The sequence below is a fragment of the Dipodomys spectabilis genome, unplaced genomic scaffold, assembly GCF_019054845.1.
Source record: "Dipodomys spectabilis isolate Male_0828 unplaced genomic scaffold, ASM1905484v1 ptg000157l, whole genome shotgun sequence".
Lineage (NCBI taxonomy): Eukaryota > Metazoa > Chordata > Mammalia > Rodentia > Heteromyidae > Dipodomys > Dipodomys spectabilis.
This window is the reverse complement of record NW_024870834.1, coordinates 22967716-22993279: the sequence shown is the minus strand read 5'-3', so window position 1 is coordinate 22993279 and position 25564 is coordinate 22967716. Positions and strand designations below refer to the sequence as shown.

At 38.7% G+C, this 25564-nt stretch overlaps 1 protein-coding gene across 1 annotated transcript in view; it reads right to left on the bottom strand.

Moving 5' to 3' along the window:
* LOC122118681 (synaptojanin 2 binding protein) overlaps window positions 1-25564 on the bottom strand; it is a 34378-nt gene extending 8814 nt beyond the window's left edge. The window contains exons 1-2 of the mRNA XM_042692562.1: window positions 25396-25564; window positions 8803-8939 (exon numbers count right to left, since the gene is read on the bottom strand). Of these exons, the coding sequence (XP_042548496.1) occupies window positions 8803-8939; window positions 25396-25459 (201 nt within the window). The 5' untranslated portion in view covers window positions 25460-25564. The remainder of the gene's footprint in view (window positions 1-8802; window positions 8940-25395) is intronic.

Here is a 25564-nt window from a genome sequence, read left to right as displayed (position 1 = left end):
CGGAAGTGGCACTGTGGCTCAAGTGGTAGAGTGCTACCCTTGAGCACAGAGAGGCTAAAGGACAGTGCCCAGGAGCTGAGTTAAAGCTCCAGGACCACAAAAAAGACAAATAATAAATTTTAAGACAGCTCCTAACTCTAATAGTTAGAAATATACCAATCCTGCTGGGTGATCATACTTGGATATTGTTTGATGCAATTCAACACTTTCAAAACATCTTCACAGCTACCCACAAACCAGAATATCCTGACTTCCTTCTTATTGCCGCTACCATTCCTTCTGACAAAAATCTTGGTAACATTTCTATACTCTCTGTATGGTTAACCTTTACATATATTTGTCAATCCTATAGTCTAACATGACATCTTTCATAGGTTACTTCCTTTCCTGTGGCCTCTATGTTAGACTGTGGACATTCTTCATTCAATTAGATTAGATTGCCTTCTCTCTGGCTCACTTTCCTATGTCTCTACCTGTAACAACCCTTCAGATCCATCTTCCTACAGTATAATTCTATTAGTACCATTTTACTGCTCAAGACACAAAAGTGATACAGGGGATCAAGGAAATGCGATCTCACATACTTGATTTCTCCTGCAAAGTCCTAACTCACCTCAGTTTATACCCTTTCATATATCCTATGCTTTGGCCCAGTCACAGAGCTCACTGACACTGGTACCTAGAACATATTTTTATCTTTCATACCTGTGCTTGTTATCTCTTCCACCTAAAAGCCATATCCTTTTCAGATTTCTATTCATTTTCCAATATTGACCTTTAAAAGGATAAATCCAACTACCTATAGTAGAAAAGTAAATGCAGTACTCTCCAGCTGATGGACTTTGGTATCAGATGCAATTTTTCACTTCTGTTTATACTTTGGTTTTCTTGGTAGATATGCCAAAGGTGAGGAACTTCATAATGAATTCTCAGTGACTTATATTGCTAGTTAACTCCTAGTGAAGAATTATAGTAAGAATGCTCACTTACATATTCCATCCAGCCTATGTGTTAATTATATTTCTTGTTGCAAAGATGTTCATGTTATTTTCCATTTTCCATTAGAGATATTCAAATAAATCAAGCTGCGGTCATGTCAGCAAATGCCAAATCCTTATCAATTCATCAGCACCAAAGTTTCATGGTAATATGAATGTTAAGTGAGATATTCTATGTTATTTGTGGTAGGAATACTGACCTTAAAATAATATTTGCTACATTAGTTAGTAATAATTCCAGCAATTATTTAACATTTATTATCTTGTCTGGAGCTTCCTATTCATTCTACATATACTAATTCATTTAGTCTTCACAATAGTTCTGGTAAGATAGTACCTCACATGTTATAAGTAATAAAAACAGAAAAACTATGTCATTTGTCCACACTGAATGGAAGGAACAAAGCCAGGATTCAAACTTTAGCAGCCTAGCTCTTTAAAGCATTAATCTATATGAATTTACACTGTAAGCAAGGATTTTACTTCAGAAACATATTACTATCACATTCATGTTGTAAATTAAATTTTGTGATTTTGCAATTTGGTTTTTATTTAGTGTTGCATTTGTTTTGCATTCATGAGGTTTGAACTCAGCTTTAAGCTTGCTAGAAAGGGATTCTACTATTTGAATCCCCACCCCATCCTCACCAGCCCTTTCTAGTTTTACGTGTGTGTGTGTGTGTGTGTGTGTGTGTGTGTGTGTGTGTGTGTGTGTGTGTGTGTGTGTGTGTGTGTGATTTTTGTCTGGGGTTGGCCTTGCTAACCTCCTCCTGTACAGTTGGAAATACAGACATATCCCACCACACCTGGTTTATTGGATGACATGGGGGGTCTCAATAATTCTTTTCTTGGACTTGCTACAAATCACGGTCCTCTTGATCTCTGCCTTCTGAGTAGCTGGGATTACAGAAGTTAATCAACACACTTGGCCTTTAACATTACCCATTTAAAAAGTTTTGGGACTGAAAAAAAATCACAAGCTGTTTACAAATTAGTGTTTTTATTCATTTGTATATATTGAAGTAGCATTAAAACAAAAAAAAGGCAATTTAAATAAGTGCCACTTCAATCAAGTTCTTTCTAGATAACTTCATTCGATGTAATGGATTTACTTCTTTGAATCTCCCTTTCTAGATAACTTCATTAGATGTAATGGATTTACTTCTTTGAATCTCCATACTATGTAATGCTCTTAAAGCTCAAATTGAACCCTGCTTTATATCATTTTATAGTCTACTATAATAACATACATTATATCATTATAACCCTTACCTGAAGTACACTTTACCTAACATTTGAGCATAAGAAATGTCACATGTTTCTTGGTTACAAACTCAGAAGCGTACCCTGCAAAAGTTGTAACTATAAAAAGTCTAACAGTCAGTACTATGGAGCTGAAGCGCTCTATAGTACGGCCTATAAGCTGCCTAGACAGAGAAGCAGCTTTACTGCCAATGACTGTGATCTGGATTTCATCTGAGCCTCTTGTTAACAAGGAAAAAAGACACTATTGTTATTGAGCAAAAGAAGGTTCTACGAAGGGCATGGGTCAGTTAAGGCCTTTTACATCCTCTACCACCAGTTAAGCCAAATGGATTCTAATGTAAGAGGATTTTTCTAATTATTACTGTTAAAATCCAATATACAAAAATGCAAAGGGCACGTTTCTCCTCCTTTGCCCAAGGTAAGCCAGTCCCATAAAACAAATAATGATTATGACTTTCTTTCTCCCTTGATGTCAGTTTTCCTTCCCCAAAGTTGAATTTGCTTTCCAATATTTGTCTCCTCTAAGCATTTTATAGATTTCAGCTGACCGACTACCAATGTTGTAAATTTTATCCTTTAAATCTGTGGAATCTGCAGAATCACCATCCATATTAATCTATATGGTAGTTCTCAACCTCCAGGTGATTTTCAAACTGAGCTAGTTCTAAACTGCCTCAATGTTCTAACTGGCTTTCACTCCCAGACTACCTACCCTATTTAATACATATTCCTGCTATTTACAGACTGCATTAGTAATTTTCCATTTACTGAAGCAGTAACTTTTCAAATACAAGTCTGCTGACCCATTAGAATAGATTGGGAAGTCAATCTAGTGAAATTAGTGGGGGGGGACACAAAATAGGAGAATACCTCAAATGCAGAAAAGCCATTTCGTTAAAACTTTTAATTTCATATGTATGTATACTTATACACACATAATCCCTATTTAATGAAATACATATATTTCTATTTAATGTTTACCTTAGGCAAAGGAAACATCAGCTTCCTATTGTGGGTCATAATTTTAAAAGCCTGAAAAATATTTCCAGACAACAGTGGTTCTCAAACTTGATTTTATACAGGCTCACCAGGGAAACAATAGTGTAATTAGAAATCAATGATTATTCAGTAGGTATGAGAGTCTAATGAGTTTCCCAGGTTACGACAAGACTGCTGTACTTAGATCTCATTTTAGTAGTAAGAGCTACTCTCAGCTAAGTCATCTTTAGAAATGTTAAGTTGCTACCTAGCCGGGTGCTGGTGGCTCATGCCTGTAATCCTAGCTACTCAGGAGGCTGAGATCTGAGGATTGCAATTCAGAGCCAGCCCAGGCAGCAAAGTCCGTGAGACTCTTATCTTCAATAAACCACCAGAAAACTGGAAGTGGCACTGTGGCTCACATGGTAGAGTGCTAGCCTTGAGTTGAAGAGCTGAAGGACAATGCCCAGGCCCAGAGTTCGAGCTCCACAACTGACCAAAAAAAAAAAAAATGTTAACTTGCTACTTCAGCTTCATTAGTTTACAGCATGTTTTTATTTAACCTGAGATATGGCAGGTTTACAATGTGCAGAAACATTTGCTGACTCTCAGTGTTCAAGAATCAGGCAGGGCTGGGAAGGTGGCTCAGTGGTAGAGCACTTGCCTTGCATGTATGAGGCCCTGGGTTCAATTCCTCAGCACCACATAAAAAGAAAAAGCTGGAAGTGGCGCTGTGGCTCAAATGGTAGAGCACTAGCCTTGAGCTGCAGAGCTGAGGCACAGCACCCAGGCCCAGAGTTCAGGCCTTACGACCGACCCAAAAAAAAAAAAATCAGGGAAACAAATCTTTTTACTTTTAACTCTGGTTGTTAGCTGTGTTTCCTTTTCCTGTCTTAGAAAATAAGCTAAGTTAAAATTACTTTTCTCTGTTAAGATTGTAATTACCTCAGGATAATTTGGAACAGAAGCTATGAGTACTAAATAATATTAAATGTAGATACAGAATCATAGAGAAATAGTGGATCCAACTTAAGGGGCACTGATCTCAGAGTATACTCTGGAAATATATATTTAAAAAAAAATCCTTATGAGCCATACCTTTTGGTCTTTTTTTCACAAAAATCAAAGGAATAAAAAATAGATTATTTAAAGCCACTTCATCAAGGCCAACCAAAAAAGTCAGTGTGCGAGAGTAGAATGAGTTCACTGAACAACTAAATCAGATGTTTACTCTGTGCTAACTAAAGGCTATGATGCTGAAGATCCTTCCACCATTGTTTAAAGTACACCAATGGGTATTTCAGTGTCACTGCAGTAGGATAAATAGGAGTTTCTGCTAAATTTTTCCTTGATTTCTTGTAACTGCATAGCATCTGGAGTGCTACAGAAGGACATCAACTACAACAGTTGACTTATGTGAATGACTAAATCTCTTTTATTCACCCAGTTAAGAATTGTACTTTCTGTTGGGGGTGCTATTTTTAGGGGGAGGAGAGAATGATAAAGGGTTGAAATTGATTGGAATGAAGTGTGAACATGTATGGAGATGTAACAGTGGAATCCTTCCCTTACATAATACAAGCCAGTAAAAAAAAAAAAAATTAAACCTTCTAAGGAAATGGCCCAATCTATGCCACTTTGTTTTATAAGGGATCAGTAAAAATGGAAAATTCACCTGAAGAGTAGAATAACAAGTTGTATCACTCTGACTTCAGTAAGGACTACTATTGATTATCTACATCCTTTTCTTTAGGTAGGCATACAAGAAAAATGAGAAAAATGCCTCCACCTTCTAAGGTAACCAACCTATTCTGCATCAAACTATCTTCTATCAATATATGCACACAATATGAACAATGGGGGAGGAATTCACATCCCTCATCTTAACTTCAGGTCCATTCTTCCATTACTACTATCTAATTGTATCTCAGATGCAACAGGATCTTAAGCATGTTATATTAATTCAATTATTTTTCTTTTTTTCTTAGGGTAAATCATATACTGTGATCACAAAAATTAAACTTGGGGGGGAATTTTTACTTTAGAACTTGAAATCAAGGTATGTAAACAATATTTGAGACACAGGAGTGTAGAACCTCCAGCTTGTGCATTGTGTAAGATCCCTGAAATCAGGGATTTGCTTCTTGTGTGCTTCTCCACAGTAACCCCCAGCTGTGTACCTATATTGATAATTTTATGTGGGCCATATGATGTTATATTCAAATGACCGTTGGTAGGAAAAAGGTTCCTCACCCAATATAATAGAAATATTAAATCAAGTCTAACAATTCATAAGGAATTTACACATCATTAACAATATTTCTATTAGGTATCTAAATTAATGTGTGCTAAAGAGAAACATTTTGATTATCTAGCAAAAGTTGCCAAAAAAAATTGGAGTGTATTTTATAACATGGAAAAAATGATCAATATGTGATAGGAAAATTCAGTAAGAATAGGAATGGGCCAATAATTTAGCAAGATTTTATAAAGACATCATAGCCAATAATAAATTAATATTTTAGTACATTTAAAAGGATGATATAAGCTAATTGGATGGTAATATTTAATGGTTCACTTTAGAGAAGGAAGAGGTGGTCATGAGTGAGACAACAGAAACTGTTGCATCACATTGGTTAAGGAAAGGAATTCAGAACGAGTAATTCCAAAGCAAATCATTAAAAAGAGAAATCAGACTCAGAGGAATGCAGGCCTAGACACTATGGGGAGGTTATGCTATCCTTTCTTCCTGTATATTCTCCATCTTGTTCGTCGTCCTTAGTCCCCCTTACCTATCTTCTATTTCTGCTTTTTCCTCCCCTGCCATTTCCCCTTCTCTTCTTTCACAAGTCTTTTATTTAGGTGACTTGAACAGAAACATATTAAGATATTAAGCCTATGCTGTTCAAGTTTTTATTTACCCAGAGCCTAGGCTTCAGGTGTAGAGAACTCTGAAGCTGTGCTGTGAAACCTGGAAAAGCAATGCTGAGAGCTGGCCATGGAAGGGTTAAAACAGACAGGTCTGGAGAGGGTTAAGAGACTTGGAATGCTGCCCCCCTTCCTTAGTGTTGGAAAGCCTTGTATGCTGGAGACCTTGACAACTTAACCTTGGGGCTAGATAGAGTAGACTTCATGTCTGGACTTTCTCTGGGCTGCAGCCTCCAGTCTCAAAAGAATAAGGGAACCAGTGTCTCTCACACACTCTGTTTTGGTTCTGATTGTAATATTAATATAAATGCTTTACTTTTTGCATGTATCCATGTAACCTTCTTTGTGTGATCTCAAATAAATATGCTTGCTTATGGGAACTTGGACCCCACGTGCCCCTGGGATCCCTGGTGCCTGCTGATTTCCTTATCTTACCTATCTCTGCATTTCCTAATTTTCTTTGGCCTCAGTTGCAGTTAGCAACAACCAAGGTTTAGAGAGACTGTGATTTGTATAACTACATGCCCTGTCTTTATTCTTACCCATTCTCAATGTTTCCTTATAATACTACTTACTGACAGACCGGTTTATATGTAAAAAAACCTTTTGCCTGGAAGTATAGGGGAAAATAATGACCTTCTAAACTCAATTTCTTTTTGATTGTTCTCATCTCACAGATTAATTGCTGAAACAAGACAAAAATAGTGCGATAGACTAAAAATACTACTCATTATATTATATATTTTTATGTATATGTGTATGCATGTATGTTCAGTTTGGACATACTCTTAGGATTCTTAATTTACCTAGCCCTAAGAGCTACATGTGCTGATTTTCTGGGGAGCAAAATGCTTTGTTTTGTTTTGTTATATGTAGCTCAGGCTTGAACTATTTTGCCCAAGTTAGACTTGAACTTGAAATCTTCCTTGACTCCAGCCCCTGGAAGTGCTAGGATTACAGGAGTGTGCCACTATGCCTGGCTAGATGTGTCTTCTTGAAGAGACTTTGAAAATCATATTGCTGTGCCTTCACATACTGCTTGTGTCCATCTTAGCTAACACTTAGATGACAGGGAGATTCTGTTGTATATACATACATTGAAATTTAATCACTAATCAACTTAATTGCAAGAAATACGATTTAAAAGGGAAAATTCTAAACAAAATGTTAATAAAATCTTTAAAGGGACAGATTTATCCTATGGACTAAAAACAAATATAAGATGCTCTTAATCAAGACTTTCAGTTTATATTTAACTCATTAATTTCCTTCAGTCTTTCCCTAATTTATCACTACTGCCCTCTTCAATTCATTTTTGGACCATTTGGAAAGAAAGTAGGAGCTTCTGCCATGAGAATCTCTATTCTAGATTGACTTAAATAAAGTCTAGCCCTTTGAAGCCAGCTCTAATTTCCAGGAATGTTTTAGGTATTAATCATCCCTTAGCACTTCTTCATTCTTTATACCAATCATTTGTACTGTCTTCACACAAATAATAAGCTAGCTATCTTTAAAGGTAAGTTTTTTTAAAAATCCATAGAATTGATTTAACCTACTCAAATCCCCATAACTGATAGTACTATTGTGATAAAGGAAGTCAATCATAGAAACGGAAATAAAAAATAGGGTCAAATTTATAGCATACATTTTAATACTTTAAAAATTCTTTTTTTTTTTTGGTCCAGTCGTGGGGGCCTTAACTCTGGGCCTAGGCACTGTCCCTCAACTCTTCAGCTCAAGGCTAGTGGTCTACCACCTGAGCCACAGTGCCACTTCCAGCTTTTTTCCTTTTGCTTATGTGGTGCTGAGGAATTGAACCCAGGGCATCAGGCATGCAAGGCAAGCGCTCTACCACTGAGCCACCTTCCCAGCCCAATACTTTAAAAATTCTTTATTTTGCCTGAATTCTTGTTTATTTTAGGCTTATTCTAATTTATTTAAAGCTAGGGGTCTGTATACCCATATTTATTCATAAACTTTTCCAGGTTTGTTAGAATTTGCAAATTTGTTCATTTGGGAAACTTGTATTGGGTCCTATGCTAGTGTCTAAAAGATTTTTTCCCCTTAGGAAATTCCAGAAAATATTAAAATTTCTGATTACTTGATAGTGAGACATTAGAAGACAAAATGAAAGCACAGTTGACAGATACCAAGTCAAACTGCATTCTATTTTTTCATCTTAATTAATGAGTAAGAAAGGGCTCTACATCTGAAGAGGACATTTCATTTTAATCTCCTTTGAAGCTAAATCCTTTTATAAGGGCTGTTACTCCCCAAGAAAAAGACACCAATTAGTGTTCTAATCAACAAAAGGGAAGTAACAAAGGAGGATGGAAATTCTAAGTTTAAAATAGATCCCTTTCCCCAAACCAATACCTCACCTCTCCCTGTTTGTTTTTGTCATTGCTGTTTTTACCCTGGGCAAATAACTCCACATTCTGGGTTTGATTTGTTTTATCTATCAAATGAGTATATTTTCCTCCAAACCCAATAGCAAGGCTAGAAGACTGATCAAGGGTCCTCCCATTCAAAAATACAATCTAGGCATTTCTAGCTCCAAACTGGCAAGCAGGAATCTTCTCAGGGGAAAGTCTAGGAAAGTACAACAAAGGAGGCCGAAGCCAGTTCTCACCGAGAGGATCTTATCACCCTCCTGGAGCCGCCCATCCTGGGCTGCAGCCCCATTCTCTTTGATTCGGCTGACGTAGATGCCACTGTCATTGGAGACATACTGCTGATCTGTCCCACCGACGATGTTGAAGCCCAGCCCTGAGAAAATCATGGAAAAGTGAAGGAGATGGGGTGAAGAAGAAAGAAAAGCATTAGAGAAGAAGAGAAGGAAGAAAGAGAAAAAGCCCACTTGGGGAATGGGGGAAGAGGCTGGCAAGCTGGACTGTGAGGTAGCTAGTGAACACTTATGAGCAAGGTCAATAAGTAATAACACCAATAAAGGCCATTCCCACTTAAATCAGGTGGTAACAATATAAAAACAGTGATGAAGATGGCATGTTGAGCATATAAAGATCTATACACAACTTAAAGAATAGTGGTGATTCTTTTTTTTTTTTTTTTGTCGGTCGTGGGGCTTGAACTCTGGGCCTGGGCGCTGTCCCTCAGCTCTTCAGCTCAAGGCGAGCGCTCTACTAGTGGTGATTCTTGTAAGATGAAAGAACTTCTCATCACATTTGATTTTAATGCTGTTGATGGCATTCAGAGAACTCAATTATGGCTATTTCTGGTACTAATGTAATAAGGTCAGCTTTGCTCAGAAGAAGCTGTGTAGTTATTTATTTTTATTGTGTATGTAGTTATTTATTTTAAATATGTATGTATGCACACAACAGGTGTACATGCCTGCATGTGTGCAAGTCCTGGGGCTTGAAGTCAGGGCCTAGGATTTTTTGCTCAAGGCTAGTACTCTACCACTTGTGCCACAGCTCCACTTCAGGCTTTTTTGGTGCTTAATTAGAAGTAGGGGTCTCACAGACTTTCCTGCCCAGACTAGCTTTGAACCACGATCCTCAAATCTCACCCTCTTGAGTAGTTAGAATTACAGACATAAGCCACTGTGCCCAGCTGTAGATGTGCTTTTAACCAACGAGCAAATGCACTATTTCTAATTCAATGGGGAAGGTTTCCTAACCAAATACCTTCACCTCCATACTTTTCTTCTTCAAAGATTCTGGAGGGTTTGTGTATAGTAGAGTTGCAGATAAATTAGAAAAAGTGGCCTTGGGCACTAGTTTTGGCAAGAAACCCCCTGCTTCAGGGTAGCACTAGATTACCCATTTTATTCTTCTTCTTCAACTTCAAGTACAAACAACCACATATAATGGCCAAGTTTTACTCACTCTAGAAGAAAGTAACTACTCACTAGCAACTTGCCATCCCCTTCCACCCCAGTCCCTGGTATCCACCATCCTGTACTTTGTTTCTATGAGTCTATTTTAGTTGTGTGTAAATTTTGAGTTGTGGAAAAAAGTTCTAGATCTGCTGTACCACACTATGCCCAGAGATAAAACACTATATTGTACACTTCAAAATCTGTTAATAGAAAAGATCCATGTGTTCTTATCACAATAAAATGCAATAAAACAAGTACAGAAAGCCAAAAGCTAGTTAGCTAACTTTACCAAAGTGTTATTTCCATGATTCAACTACTAAGTTGTAAAAAGAAAAGGATCTCACTTAACAGAAACTGCTGTCATGAAGGTTTGTTTGGTTACCTATACAAGAAGGAGGAGGAGGAGGAGGAGGAAGAAGAAGAAGAAGAAAGAAGAAAAGGAAGAAAGGAAGGAAGAAAGAAAGAAAGAAAGAAAGAAAGAGGAGGAGGAGGAGGAGGGAATTTTGTGCAGCCTTGTTTTGTTAGCTACTGCTATAATTCGGGACCACACTGAAAAGGAAGACAATTAGGGACCAACTGAAAGATGAAAATTTATCAGTATAATTAGATGGAATCCGAGTCACTATTATGACCAGTCTACTACTGGTCTCAACACAAAATTAATTCCCTAAGAGACATATGTGGACTTTTTTTTTTTGTCAGTAGTGGGGCTTGAACTCTGGGCCTGGGCGCTGTCCCTCAGCTCTTCAGCTCAAGGCGAGAGCTCTACCACTTGAGCCACAGCACCACTTCCTGTTTTCTGAGTGGTTTATTGGAGATAAGAGTCACGAGGACTTTCCTGCCTGTGCTGGCTTTGAACCGCAATCCTCAGATCTCAACCCCTGAGTAGCTAGGATTACAGGCGTGAGCCAGGGCGCCCGGCCATATGTGGACTTTCTAAAAAGTACTTCCTATTGTTTGGATGAAGTTTACACCTAAAGCTCAGACTACTGAACACAGCACTAGAAAATCAATGTCATGAAATGAAAACCATAAAGAATCAGCAGAAAAACTACCATTTAATTAGCTTACCTTGTATGTGTAGTCTCTGCAGTCAGAGAAAGTCTGTATGTTCCTAGACCATTTTCTCAGAATAACCTTAATTTGTATCAGAATACTGAAGATACTGGGGAAGGGCTAGGAATTTGAGACAAGGTAAAATGACAAAGGGATCCAGATTATGGAATATTTTATAATGACTTAAAAACTGGCAGTTTTTGTTTATTGTGAAAATACCGTACAGAGGGGTTACAATTCCATGGGCAAGATAATGAGTACATTTCTTATCAAGCATTGTTGTCTCCTCCTTTGTTTCCCCTTCCCATCCCTTCCCATCTCCCACCCCCATCGTCCCCCACTCCCCACCTCGGCAAAGTTGTAAAGTTCGTATTACGACATAATGACTTGTACATCTCATTGTTGCAATGGGTCCACCTGTATCCCTATTTAAACAATTTGTTTTTCCCTTCCCCTCCACAAATTATACCAACATCAAATACAATGAGAGCAGGGGTTATACCGTGGGGGAGGTATGGCAGGTTTTTGAGGAACCCTCTCCTAATGCTGGAACAAAGATTTAAAGTAAATTTTTCTAACATCCTTACTATGGTTGGGTTGAAGTCTCTCATGGCCACTGCCTCTACGGATCTTGGGAACAGGTTGCAAGTGTTAAGCAGACAAATACAGATGCAGTACAATAGTTAGCAAGGGGGAAAGAGAACAAAAAACTTTGCTAAGTCTATTTAAAGCTGCAGGACAGTATCTTTAAAAAGAGAGAGAGAAAGGTGAATAAATCTTACTGAGATTTCTTACAAATAAATTGCAGTTCATTACTCACCTCCTAAAATCATTATGTAGGTACAATATAGTCCATTGTTACTTCTGTTGTAACTAAACCAAAGCACTTAAAATGAGAACTCCTGGATTACTGAAAGCCCTTCCCAGCCACATTTACAGAACTGAGCTCATCTATAACTCCACACCTAAATAAGAGTCACCACAGATCCGATGTGGAAGAAATAGTTGTATTGTCAAAGCTCATAGAATTCACAAACATCATAGACCAAGATAATGACAATTTCCCTTGTGAAGGTTAAAATGTGTTTGTGACTTTAACTAAGTATCACTATCTCACGATACTGTGAAATTTGTCAAATTTATGTAATCACTTAATCTCAATAAAAACTATTTAAAAATAAAAAGTCATGACAGCCATGAAAGTCACCAAAATAAATTATTTACCACAACACTGAGTAGCAATATTATGATACCTCTCCTCCCCGTCCCCGAATCCCCCTACCCCCACCCCCCCCCCCCCGCCATTTCTTTTTCTCTGAGGGGGATAGTACTGGGGTTTGAACTCAGGTTCTTGCTTGTTCAGCTGGCATTCTAACACCTGAGCTATGCCTCCAGCACAATTTTTTGCTGGTTATTTTGGAGATGAAGTTTCTTGGACTTTTCTGCCCAGGCAATCCTGAAGTTGGAAATATAGCTCAGTTGTGAAATAAAATAAAATAAATAGAACAGAAGGGAATAAAAAATAAAATACAATAAAACCCAGGACCTACACATACCAATACAATCTCCATTTCATTTGTTCAATAAAAATTGATTATTTACTATGTGTCAGGAAATATGTTCTGAGAAGACAAAGCTAAATTGGGTAATTTTAACCACAGCAAGTTTATTCTTTCCCTGTCCTCTTTAGATATTGCAGAAGATAATCAAAGTTGAAGAACTGTTTCCAAGTTCAAATACATCACATTCTGGACATGTGCACTGAAACAAGTCAGTTTATCACCGATCCTCAGCTTGCTTTCTGTAAATACAAGGATTACAAATTTTGTCCTTTTGCCTCAAAGGGTACTTGTTAGGCACCAATAACATAAAACTTAAAGAAAATTCTCTCTTCTCTCTCCTTTCTCTTCTCCCCCTTCCCCCTTTTCTCTTTCTCTGAGGGGGATAGTACTGGGGTTTGAACTCAGGATCTTGCTTGTTCAATGGGCATTCTACCACTTGAGCTATGCCTCCAGCACAATTTTTGCTGGTTATTTTGTAGATGAAGTTTCTTGGATTTTTCTGCCCAGGAAAGCCTCTGTATCTCAGCCTCCTCAGTAGCTAGGATCACAAGAATAAACAACAAGCACCTGAAAATACACAGTAATTACTATATTGAAGGTAAGACACTCAGTGTAGCTGTCAACAAACTAGTGACTGCTCTATCCCCAAACTAGAGACTGATGGAGAAAGAATGAATAAATATACATTATAAAAGTGAAAATACTAAAAAGTTCACCAATCTATAAGTAGGAAAAGACTATATTATAAATAGAAAAATTACTGAAATTAAGTCTGTAACTTATGACTTAACAATCCCCTTCAGGAGTAGTTTCTGGTCAAGGTGATGATTAAAATCTTCAACAAGCATCCAGCACAAGTAGCAACCAAGAAGAACAGATGCCAGCTGGAAGCAATCAGAGGCAGAAAGGCTATCCAGTATTAATTATCAGCTGTGAAAAAAAAAAGTACTGTCTCCATGAGCCAAGCACCAGTTACTGACATCTGTAATCCTAGTTACTCAGGAGGCTGAGATCTGAGGACTGAGATTAGAAATCAGCCTGGGCAGAAAAGTCCCTGTGAGACTCAGTTCCAATTAGCCATTCAAAAACCAGAAGCAGAGCTATGGATCAAAGTGGCAGAGCACCAGTGAACAAAAGACTCAGGAACAGCACACCTAGGCCTTTAGCTGAATCCCCACAAATGACAAAAATAAATAAAAATTAATTATCAGCTGTGTCCTAGGAAAAAATGTTTCCTAATCAAGTATCTTGGGTTTTCTGATAGTCAACTATATACACATGCTACCCTAGTGTCACCTTTCGATTCTAAAAGCATTCAGCGTGAACACATGTGCTCATCCCATTTTACAATTCTCCTGCCTCTGCATGGGATTATGGGTATGTGGCACCAAACCAGTTTTCTAATGAATTGATGTACCAAAAAATAAAAACTTGTCAGGCAACTGGTGGTTCACATCTTAGCTACTCAGGAGTCTGAGATCTGAGGACTGCGGTTCAGAGCCAGTCCTGGCAGGAAAGATGGTGAAACTCATATCTTCAATGAAGCACCAGGAAGCCACAAGTAGAGCTGTGGCTCAAGAATGCCAGCCTTGAGCAAAAATAAAAGTTCAGGGACAACACCTGAGTTCAAGCTCCAGGCCTAGCGCACCCCCTAAAAAACAAAACAAAAACTCTGGTATTGTAATTGTTTGGAGATGACAGGTCCACCTCAAAGGCTCATGTGTTAAAATACATGGTGGAGGTGACTGGCTCATGGAGGTTCTAACATAATCAATGAGATTAACCCACTAATGGATTCATAACTGAGTGGACTAGTGGGAGGTGATGGAAACTGTAAAGGACAGGGGCTAATTGGAGTATGGAAGTTGCTGGAAGCATGCCTTTAAAGAATCTCTATTGTCTCTAGTCTCTTCCTGTCTTTCTGCTTACTGGCTGCCAAGAGTAGAGCAGCCCTGCTCTACCACACCCATCTGCCATGGTATGCACCACACACAGACCCAGAAACAGCAAAACCACCTGACCATGGAGTCCAAATATATTTCCTCCTTTAAATTTCCTCTCAAGTATTTCTCACAGCAACAAAGTCTAATTCAGTTATGATACTCTCCTTATGGAGAATCTTATCTACTTTTATACAAATAGGATAAAGTGTTGTTTTATAAAATTCTAAACATGTTTTTAAGAAAAAAATGTTAATATGGGCTGGGAATGTGGCTTTGTCATAGATTGCTTGCCTCGCATGCATAAAGCCCTGGGTTTGATTCCTCAGTATCACATACACAGAAAAAGCCAGAGGTAGCGCAGGGGCCCAAGGGGTAGAGTGCTAGCCTTGAGCAAAAGGTCAAGGACAGCGCCTAAGCCAAGTTCAACCCCCAGGATTGGCAAAAAAAAAAAGAATGTTAATATGATTGGGTGTTGGGGAAACATAAGTGGAAAAAAGCTGATGAAGATGATGATGAAGTTAAAGTTCGAAATCTCCATCATCTCTTTTTTAGTCAATTTTGGACATCTCTATTTGTATGGAAACAATGTAACAATTGCTAACTCCTTGCTTTCACTCTAATATCCTTCTCTCTCACACACATAGCTATGTCATATCTCCAGGATGCTGGATGTCTGGAAACATATTTCACTAAAATTACTTATCATTGAACCGTACTGTAATATCAATTCCTGGAAGACAAAATAATTGGCTTGGCCAGGATCCAGTGGCTCACATCTATAATCCTAGCTACTCAGGAGGCTGAAATCTGAGGTTTCTATTTCAAAGCCAGCTCAGCAAAAGAAGCTAAGGGACAGCACCCAGGTCCTATGATCAAGCCCCAGGACTTGCACAACAGTAATAATAATAACAACAACTACAACAACAATAACAAAAGCAATAGTAAATAATAATGTTGGCATTTCTTTCCTTATATACTACGCCAATAGACAACCTAGCATATATAGAGTTCAACTGTTGTCAACTGTTCTTCATAGCACTAGAAATAATGCATAAGATAGTGATTTTTAGAATTCTAGTTCTGTGGAAAGTTAACAAGGTTAAAAATGTCCCTGGTGAGCCTCTAATAGGCTTTTTTCATAATCTGACTAGGCACAAAAGAGACATAGGGGAAAACAAGGGAGGCCAATAATCCCAGAATTCTTGTAACACATTACTCCTCCTTTTCCTGGATTCTATTCTTTTTTTCTTTGGGTCCGGTCGTGGGCCTGAACTTTGGGCCTGCGAGCTGTCCCTCAGCTCTTCAGCTCTTCAGCTCAAGGCTAGCGCTCTACCACTTGAGCCCCAACACCACTTCTGGCTTTTTTCTTTCTGCTTATGTGGTGCTGAGGAATCGAACCCAGGGCCTCTGGCATGCAAGGCAAGCGCTCTACCACTGAGCCACCTTCCCAGCCCTCCTGGATTCTATTCTAACTAAAATCTATTCCCAATACAGTAACAATAATGACAATCACTACCAGACACCAGTGTAATCCTAACTACTCAGGAGGCTGAGATCTCAGGATTATGGATGGAAGTCAGCCCAGGCAAGAAAGTCCATTAGATTCTTATCTCCAGTTAACTAGCAAAAAGCCAGAAGTAGTACTGTAGCTCAAATGGCAGAGTGCTAGCCTTAGCCTTGAGCAAAAAGAAACTTAGGGATAGCACCCAGGCTCTGAGTTCAAGCCCCAGGACCAACACAATATTGTGCACAGTATTGTGCACCCAGGCTCTGAGTTCAAGCCCCAGGACCAACACACTACTACTACTACTACTACTATTATTGCTGCTACTGCTACTACTGAGAATGATGATGATGATGATGATGATAATTGATGATGATGATGACAGTCACCATTTGAGCACTATACACGAACTAAATGAGTTTGTCTTGTTAAAAGGCTTCAAGCTGTGTGGTAAAGAATTAATAATGTCAGTCGAGCACTAGCCTTGAGCTGAAGAGCTGAGGGACAGCGCCCAGGCCGAGTTTGGGCCCCACGACAGACCAAAAAAAAAAAAAAAGAATTAATAATGTCATGCCCAGGCCCAGAGTTCAAGCCCCACAACTGACCCCCCCCCAAAAAAAAATCAATAATGTCAAATTACTTAATACACACAACTTTATAGAGTAGATTCTAATATTTCCTTTTTACAGGTTAGAAAACTATACTGAAGTGAAATGACTTGCTCAAAGCCACATTAGCTATTATGTGACAGAGTTTCGATTTACAGTTAGGTTTCCTGGACCTTAAAAACCATGCTATGTTGCTTACTGTAATGTATAATGAAATCCAATTCTCTGTGCCTAGCAGCACAGAGCTTGTCTGCATAGTAGTTACTCAATAAATGTATGGGATTTTTAAAAAATGAAAGATTAAAGTGAACAACTCAGGAGGTTAAATTTAGACATTTTTTTTCACTCAAAATGATCATATCCTCTGGAGAACTTCTCAGTTGTTAGATAAAATACCTTGTTTAGCCAGCACTGGTGGCTCATTCTTGTAATACTTTGGGTTTAGGAGGCTGAAATCTGAGGATCACTGATCACCATTCAAAGCCAGCCGAGGCAGTACATTTCATGAGACTCTTATTTCCAATTAACTACCAAAAAAGCTGGAAGTGGAGCAGTGGGTCAATGGTAGAGCACTAGCCTTAGAGCACAAATGCTCAAGGACTGCACCCAGGCCCTGAGTTCAAGTTCCCAACACCAGCACCAAAAAGAAAGAAAAGAAAACTAAAGAGAAAGAAAGAAAGAAAGAGAGAGAGAGAGAAAGAAAAAAAAAGATCTTGTTATCTATCCTGAAAGGCAGTAACAAATACAAGTTGATAAACAAGAAAAAGAGAAAATAAATCTCAATGGAACTTCTGGAAAGATGATGTAACAACAATAACAAAACAAAGTGTCAGGCCCAAGGTTTTCTCTTTATCTCCATCTCTGTAAACTTTTGGATGGGAATAAAGAAGCATATGGCCTTTCAAAATATAAGTAAACACACTGGGTGGTATACAAATGAACTTACTGCAGTATAATAGACCCTGTGGAGAGCTCAAATAGTATAATTATTTAGAAAGAATAAGTCAAAACCCAACAAAATAAGTACCAGAGAACGGGTACTTGCAAGAGGGAGGAGGACCAAGAGAGAGGGACAGATGAATGAACGGTGGAAGAGGAGAAAATGCAGTCAAGAATTCATTGTATATACCACAACATTTTTTTTTAATGAGGGAAGAGGTGGGTCGATGCAGGGGTGAATATGTTGAAGGGATGACACAGATCAAGATGTCTTGTATACATAAACTGCTTTATTAAATGGCAAAAAAAATCAATGCATATCCTACAAGGGACAGGCTGGGTAAAAATGTTGAAAGGGGTGACAGTGATCAAGATGCTTTGTTGCATCTTGTACAAAGGCAACTCCTTTGTACAAATGTTTAAGTATAATGAAAATATTTTTAAAGGTATTTCAGGGCTGGGAATGTGGCTTAGTGGTAGTGCTTGCCTCGCATGCATAAAGCCCTAGGTTCAATTCCTCAGTACCATATAAACAGAAAAGCTGGAAGTAGTGCCTGTGGCTCAAGTGGTAGAGTGCTAGCCATGAGCAAAAGAAGCTCAGGGGTCCAGTCCCTGAGTTCAAGCCCCAGGACTGGCAAAAAAAAAAAAAGATATTTCAAACACTGAAACAGAATATACATCTACTCTACTCTTCTATAAGCTATATTCAATAAGATATTGTTCAGACATTAAATAGATATGATTTGTTTTAAATGTTATATATTTACATATAATATTTAATGTGTCATATATGCATATACAGATATAGATTCTGCCTCCAGTGGCTCCCTTATCATCCACAATGAACTGATTCAATCTTTTCAATTTTGCCTCATCACACAATCTGAATCTTTTTCATTGTTAACTTTTTCAAGTTCCTACTCTAGTGCATCCTGTCCAACAGATAGTAAATATGTAAACATGCCTATATGAAACATGAATCTACTACAGTTTTGTGCAAGGGAGAATGATATCTAATTTATTTCCTAAACACTTGCTAAAGGCATTAACAGTTTCTTGGTCTTTTATCTGTGATGGCACTTGGAATCTGAATCTACAAAGGATAGAAGACATTTTATGAAGTTCCACAGTTCTTTGGTTATGCTAATTCTTCAAGGTATTTTAGCCCATAGCTATATTAATTACCCTCTGCTATGGTCTGGACAAATGTCCTCCAAAGACCCACATGTTAAAGGCTTGGTTGCCAAGCTGTGGCATTACTGGGAAACTATAGAATCTTTCTGAGAGGTAGACCCTAATTAAGTCACTCCAGGGGCATGACCTTTCAAGGGGCTTGTCCCTCTTTTGTTTCCAGCTCCAGCTACCATGAGATGAAGTTTTCTTTGCCATGCACTCCTATCAGGAAGTACTCCCCTTACCAGAACAGGAAGCACTCTCTCAAAGGCCAGAAGCAAGAGATCATGGACTGAACCTTTGAAATCATGGCCAATGCAAGACTTTCCTCCTAAGTTATCTCAGGTATTTTATGACAGTGACTGAAAGCTGATTAACACATCTTCCTATTGCATTGTAAAATTGCTAAAAACAGAAATCATTTCTCTAATCTATGATTAGAAATCTATAATTTCTAATCACAGTGGAGACAAATAATAAATACCAAAGGAATTTCAAGCAGTTTCACTTCAATTTTGAGTCTTCGGAAACCAACAATTCTATCATCTAAGTAAAGTTGGAGATCCTTCAATAAATACTTTTTTTAGAGTAATATATAATTCTTGTGGGAAACAAAGAATAATTATACTAACTTGCTGGTCCAGAACTAACCTTTAAAATCATTTTAACATGTAATGTTTTAGTTTCTCGTCAATAAATATTTTTGCTTTTACTAAAGTATAATAATTGATCACTTTTTTCCCTAAGTCATCTGGCTTAACAAAATGTTTTTAAGTTAGTATGCTTCAGCTTGCTTTTCCAGTTGCTCAAAATAATGCCTAGGTGCTTTGCATTAGTTACTCTTAAGAAAATTTCAAACAAACCTTAACCCTTGACACAATCTCTAGAAACCAAATGAGCAAACCAAATACACTCTTCTCATGGGGTTTCCCAGCATTCCTTCCTTGTTCATGTTTTTATAACTAGTTTCCTACCTATCATAACACTTTATGCCAATCTAATTGTCTTAATAAGATAAAATAAAATAAAAACTAAATAAGGCTGGGTGCTGGTGGCTATAATCCTAGCTACCCACAAGTCTGAGATCAGAGGATCTTGGTTCAAATCCAGCCCAGGCAATAAAGTCTGTGAGACTCTTAGCTCCAATTAACCATCAAAAAAGCCGGAAATGGAGATGTAGCTCAAGTGGTAGAGCACTAGCCTTAAGCAAAATAAGCTCAGGGATGGCATTCCTGGACCTGAGTTCAAGCTCAAGACTGGTGTGGGGGTGGGGGGGGGTGCAGAGGGAGGGTTTCCTTCTTTGGAAAATAATATTGATTTACTGATTTCATCTACTAGCTGTAAAGAGGAGTTAAGATAACATTATTAGCTTGATAATGCTGTAAGAAGCAATCTATAAAGTGTGTATGAAATTGATAATAAAAACAAGAGAACATGTAACCTGAGTAAAGAAGGCTTCTTAGAAGAAATTACTTCCAAATTAAGTCTTAACAGATAGAAAGAATGTATCAAGATGCAACTTTAGCAAAAGGTTGCTTTCACACTAACACTGAAGACTATATAATTCAATCTATTCCCATAGCAACTTTTTCTTTCTTGAATCTCCAAAATGAAACTTTTCTTTCAGTCAGACTGATTTATTCATTGTCCTAGGAATGGTTGCTTTCTTTCTTTTCTTTTTTTCTTGCAGTAAAGGGGATTATACATAGGATCTAGTGCATGCTAGCCAAGTACTCCTTTAGACACACTTCCAGGTCTTTGCACTGTATTTTGTTTTTGAAACAGGGTCTTGCTAATCATGTCTGTGCTGGCCTCTAACACTTAATCTTCCTGCCTCTGCTCCCTGAGTAGCTGGGATTTCATCTGTAAACCACAAGACCCAGTGTTTTCTTCTATTACTTGACTTTCTAAGACTTCTATTACTTGACCTTCTAAGACTTGACCCTGGACAAAAGCCTAAAACCTGTCAATTCTCTAAGTCTAACCTTTTTCAAATTGACCACGAGATGGTCCTTAGCTCTATTCTTTCAACTATTCTGTATGACTGAAAGTATATTCTATATGCTCTTTTCTACCTTTCCTACTTCCTTAGCCCTTTGGCTACATTGGTGTTCCACACAGCCCATTACCATCTGCACCAATACACCAAGATTTTACTTTTCTTATCACGTCTTTATTATACTGTAAATTCCATTAAGTGCTGGATTTCATATATCCAGAGAAAACTGGGCAAAGATAGAGCACTTTAGTCTCAGATCTACTTAACGATAAAGGGAGAAGCCAACCAATTGGAAAACTGTTAGCAACAGTCTCAGAATTAAACCCAAAGCACATGACTCTAAAGACTTAAGTACTTGGATTCAATAAGCTTTCTGATTTTGGGGTTCTCACCTTCATATGCCCTCAGCTCTATAAACAGCATCTAAAAACTTTCCATTGTGGCTCATGTTAGTCATTTAAGATGCCTCAAATCCCTCCAGGAATAAGGCATGATATAACAAAATAGTCAGGGGAAAGGTTAGCAGTCAATTCCTTGGGCATGCATACTGTAGTAGGAAGAAGTAGAATCAACAGACCTGATATAAAATCCTTTGAAACTTAATGATTTGGGGCAAGCCCTTAACATTTCTCAGATAATTTCTCCATCTAACAGTGTGGATTAAAGAACCTCTCAAGGTTGCTCATGTGTATATACATGTATGTATATATGTACACATATGTGGATATATACACATATATGTATATACAGAGGAATGCAATGTACAAATATACATTTATAAAAACATAAGTATTTAAAATAAATTACATATAATATAAATGATATATGTATATATAATGATATAAATATATACTCATTCATCGGTTCAGCCTAGACAAAATACAAAGTATAAATATACAATACACAGCTGGGCACTGGTGGCCAGCAAAAAAACCCCAAAAACATCAAAATTGTATAAAGAAAAACTGAAAGAGAAGTTTAGACTATAATCAAGTAACTCTATAGAAAGAAAAAACAGTGGTTCTCAAAGGGTAAAAGGTAAATGCTCAATCCTTGAAGACATTTGGAGTTGTGACTGCTGCTTTTGACAGTTTTTCAGATCCCCAGTTAGTCCAAAATGGCAGGAATCATTTAAAGTAACACATGTATATAAGTCAAAGAATAAGAAACTGCTGAAGTAGAAGAAATCTCTGAAGTGATCCAAAGCAGGCCTCACATTACACAATTGAGAAACAGGCACAGGAGAGATGCCACGCTATATGCCACGCTTCTTTTTGACTCCTTAGACACTTACTTCACTGACATAATTTTCCTGTGATTTTGTTTTTCCCTTTCAGCAAGCATTATCAGACAAACTGGGTTCATATGAATTACAAACAGGGTCTAAATCCTTTAAATATCCAAGATTCTTGTCCCTGAAAAAATATTAGCATGCACACATTCTTGCAGTTATACGATTAAACCAGCATTTCTCTGAATAGGAAGTTAAAGAAAAGAAATGCTTACTTAGAATTAGAGGCTTTTCACATTTCTCCTGTAGAAAGAAATCTTATGGGACTATAAGATTATGTATGTAAGCTGGAAGGGTAGCACCTGTGGAAACCAGCTCTGGGAATAATAAGCAGCAATCTGAAACCTTTTCTTGTTAGCTGAACCAAGCAAACTTCAAATGACTAGTTTTATACAAATTCAATCCTAAACTTGTGACTCTAATCTCTTAGAAAATTCACTGACTGACAGACATGACTAAGACATGAAAATGCTTAGGAAAATTCAAGAAGCTATTCAGTAAATAAATCCATTTGTTTTGTATAAATACACCTACAATACAGAAATTAAACCACATTGGGGTAAATTATATTAGCTAGATATAAGTACTTTCACTTAGTCTGCTGAAGCTTGCGCTATATGACTCCATCGTACACACTGGGAACTTTCTTTAGGTCTGCAAGATGAAGAGGCTCAGAAATTTTAGTAAAGGATGAACTGAACATGAGACAATGATTTAGCAATGTTAGGGTAAATCTAAAAGTATTTAGTACCTAACAAGAAAGCTAGTATTAGGGTTCTGCTCTGTCATAGTCAGAAGAACCTGGAATGCCAAAGGATCAGCGAATGATTCAGACTATGTCAAAGAATGTTAATTTCTTAAGTGTGAAGCAAAAAGCAATCCTCCAGGAACATCACCTGAGGCAATGTGATAATAGTATATTTAGGTTAAACAAAAAAAAAAAAAAAAAAAAGGCTAGCCAGGTTCCAGTGGCACTCCTGTAATCCTAGCTACTTCAAGAAGCTGAGCTCTAAGGATCATGGTTCAAAGGCAGCCCCAGAAAGGAAAGTCAGTGACTCTTATCTCCAATTAACCAGTAAAAAGCCGGAAATGGAGCTGTGGCCCATCTGACAGAATGCTACCCTTGAGCAAAGAAAAAACTTCGGGACTGTGCCCAAGCATTGAACTTTAAGCTCCAGGACCTGTGGAATTTTTTTTTCAACAGGAAGGAACATATATAGTATGTACAGCTCTGAAAGCCATAATTTATAAAGAATAATCTGTTGCACAAGGTAATTCAAGCCCATAAAGCCAGCTACTTGGAAGGACTGCATTTTGAGGGCAGCCCAGGCAAAAAAAAAAAAAAGAAGTGGGACTACATAGAAGTAAATAAACTGCTGTAATCCCAGCTACCAGGAGGTATAAGAAGGAATATCTCAGTCTAAGCCTGACAGTCAAAAATTCAAGACCCTATCCAAAAAAAGGGATATAATTCAAGTAGAATACTTGTCTAGCAAGCACAGCCCAGAATGTAAAACGTAGTACAGGAAGGAAGGAAGGAAGGTAGGAAGGAAGGAAGGAAGGAAGGAAGGAAGGAAGGAAGGAAGGAAGGAAGGAAGGAAGGAAGGAAGGAAGGAAGGAAGGAAGGATCAAGGGAAAGAAGGAAGGAAGGAGGGCGGGCGGTTGGGCAGGCAGGCAGAATCTCTCAGTGGTGATTATGCTACTGCAAAATTTCAGATGAAAAAAGCTGATGGATATTCTAGGTGGTATAAAAGGGAACAGAAAGGACTGACAGGATTTCAGAGACAATGAACTCACAGTAATTGATAAATTAGGACTCTTTGAATGTAATATTTATCAGGACCTACAGTGTCATTCTAGCCATGCATCCATTAATAACAATAGTAGGAAAATGTATCTTCAGAGGATGGATGGGGTTGGGATAGATGGGGAAGGGGGAGAGTAATCAAGATGCACTGTTCTCATTAACTGATAGACTGAACTGAAATCTTTTATCAAGATATTTGAAAATACGTTTTGAAAACAAAAAACAACAGAGAACATATACTGCTTACCATACATTCTAATTGTTTTTTTTTCTTTCTTGCCAGTCTCGGGGCTTGAACATGAACATGGCCTGGGAGCTGTCCCTTAGCCTCTTTGTGCTCAAAGATAGCTCCTTACCACTTCGAGCCACAGTGCCACTTTTGGCTTTTTCTGAGTAGTTTATTGGAGATGAGAATCTCACAGACTTTCCTGCGACTCTCAGATCTCCGCCTCATGAGTAGCTAGGATTACAGGCAGGAGCCAGCAGCGCCCAGCCATTTTTGAATATTGGGCAGACATGAATTCATTTAATTCTTACAACACTATGAAATATATTCCATAGCCATCCCAGTTTTACAGATGAGAAACTAAGACTTGCATCCGTTATTAGCCAGTAGATATTTTTTTTAAGTTAGTAAGAAGTTAGATGTGGCCTTAGGTAGTGTAACCCCCACCCCCCCAACTAAAAACTCTTTATGGATAAACTAACCAGCTGTAAAGTAAAACAACAAAACCCAAGGAAGGCACGTACGGCAATGTTAAGAGCCCTTGTCGGGTGAAGAGGTTCATCCTGGAAGCCTTGCAGCAAAGGTGAGGATCTGGCTGTATCAAAATCACGTGGGGTGTTTAGAAAAATAATAAAATCCTTATTGAATCTGAATCCCTCCCGGTGGAACTTGGGAATCAGCATTTACTTTCTATAACAACAACAACAACAAAACCCCACCCTGGGTAATTCTGGGGTGGTATCAGGCTTGGAAACTTGTACAACATAAAAAGTCTGATCTCTACTACACACTGTTGAACTTCACACGAGTGAAAAGAGGGGGGCGGAGGAGCCCCTTGCAGCAGACCGCTGGCTCGGGGCTGGGCACTCGGCGTCCACGGTGTTAGCTGCAGTTCCCACGAATCGATCCCTCTCAGAAGAGGGCTGCCGCAGCCAACAGGAGGACGGGTGGACGCTGGCTCTTAAAAACAACCAACCAACAAACCGCCAGCCAGGCCTTTCGGAAACCTCTCCAATTCTGAAGACGTGTGTGGGTAGCGCTACCGGACTGTGAACGCGTGTCCGTCATATCCACCTGTCTGGCACACCGCGGACGCCCCAACGCGGTCCCTACGTGGCGGAGAGCGATCGTGGAGAGCGCCGGGCCGAGGCCGGGCCCGCCCCAACCCCGAGCCGGGCCGGGGCCTTGCCCGCTCCCAAGCCGGGTCGGCGCAAACGTCCGCTCCGCAATTCCCCGATCGGGCTCCGCGCTCTTCCTTGATTCCCTCACCTACCTAAGGGTCCTCTAGTAAGACTGATTTCTTCCTCCGTGACCAAATAATCCACTCTCCCGTTCATGGTTTACTGCTCGCCGGGATTCGCCTGAGGCTCGGCGGACGCGCCGCAGGGGTGAAGGTGAATCAAGCTCGGCGCCGCGTCCCGAGCTCGGCCCTTTCGGTTTCC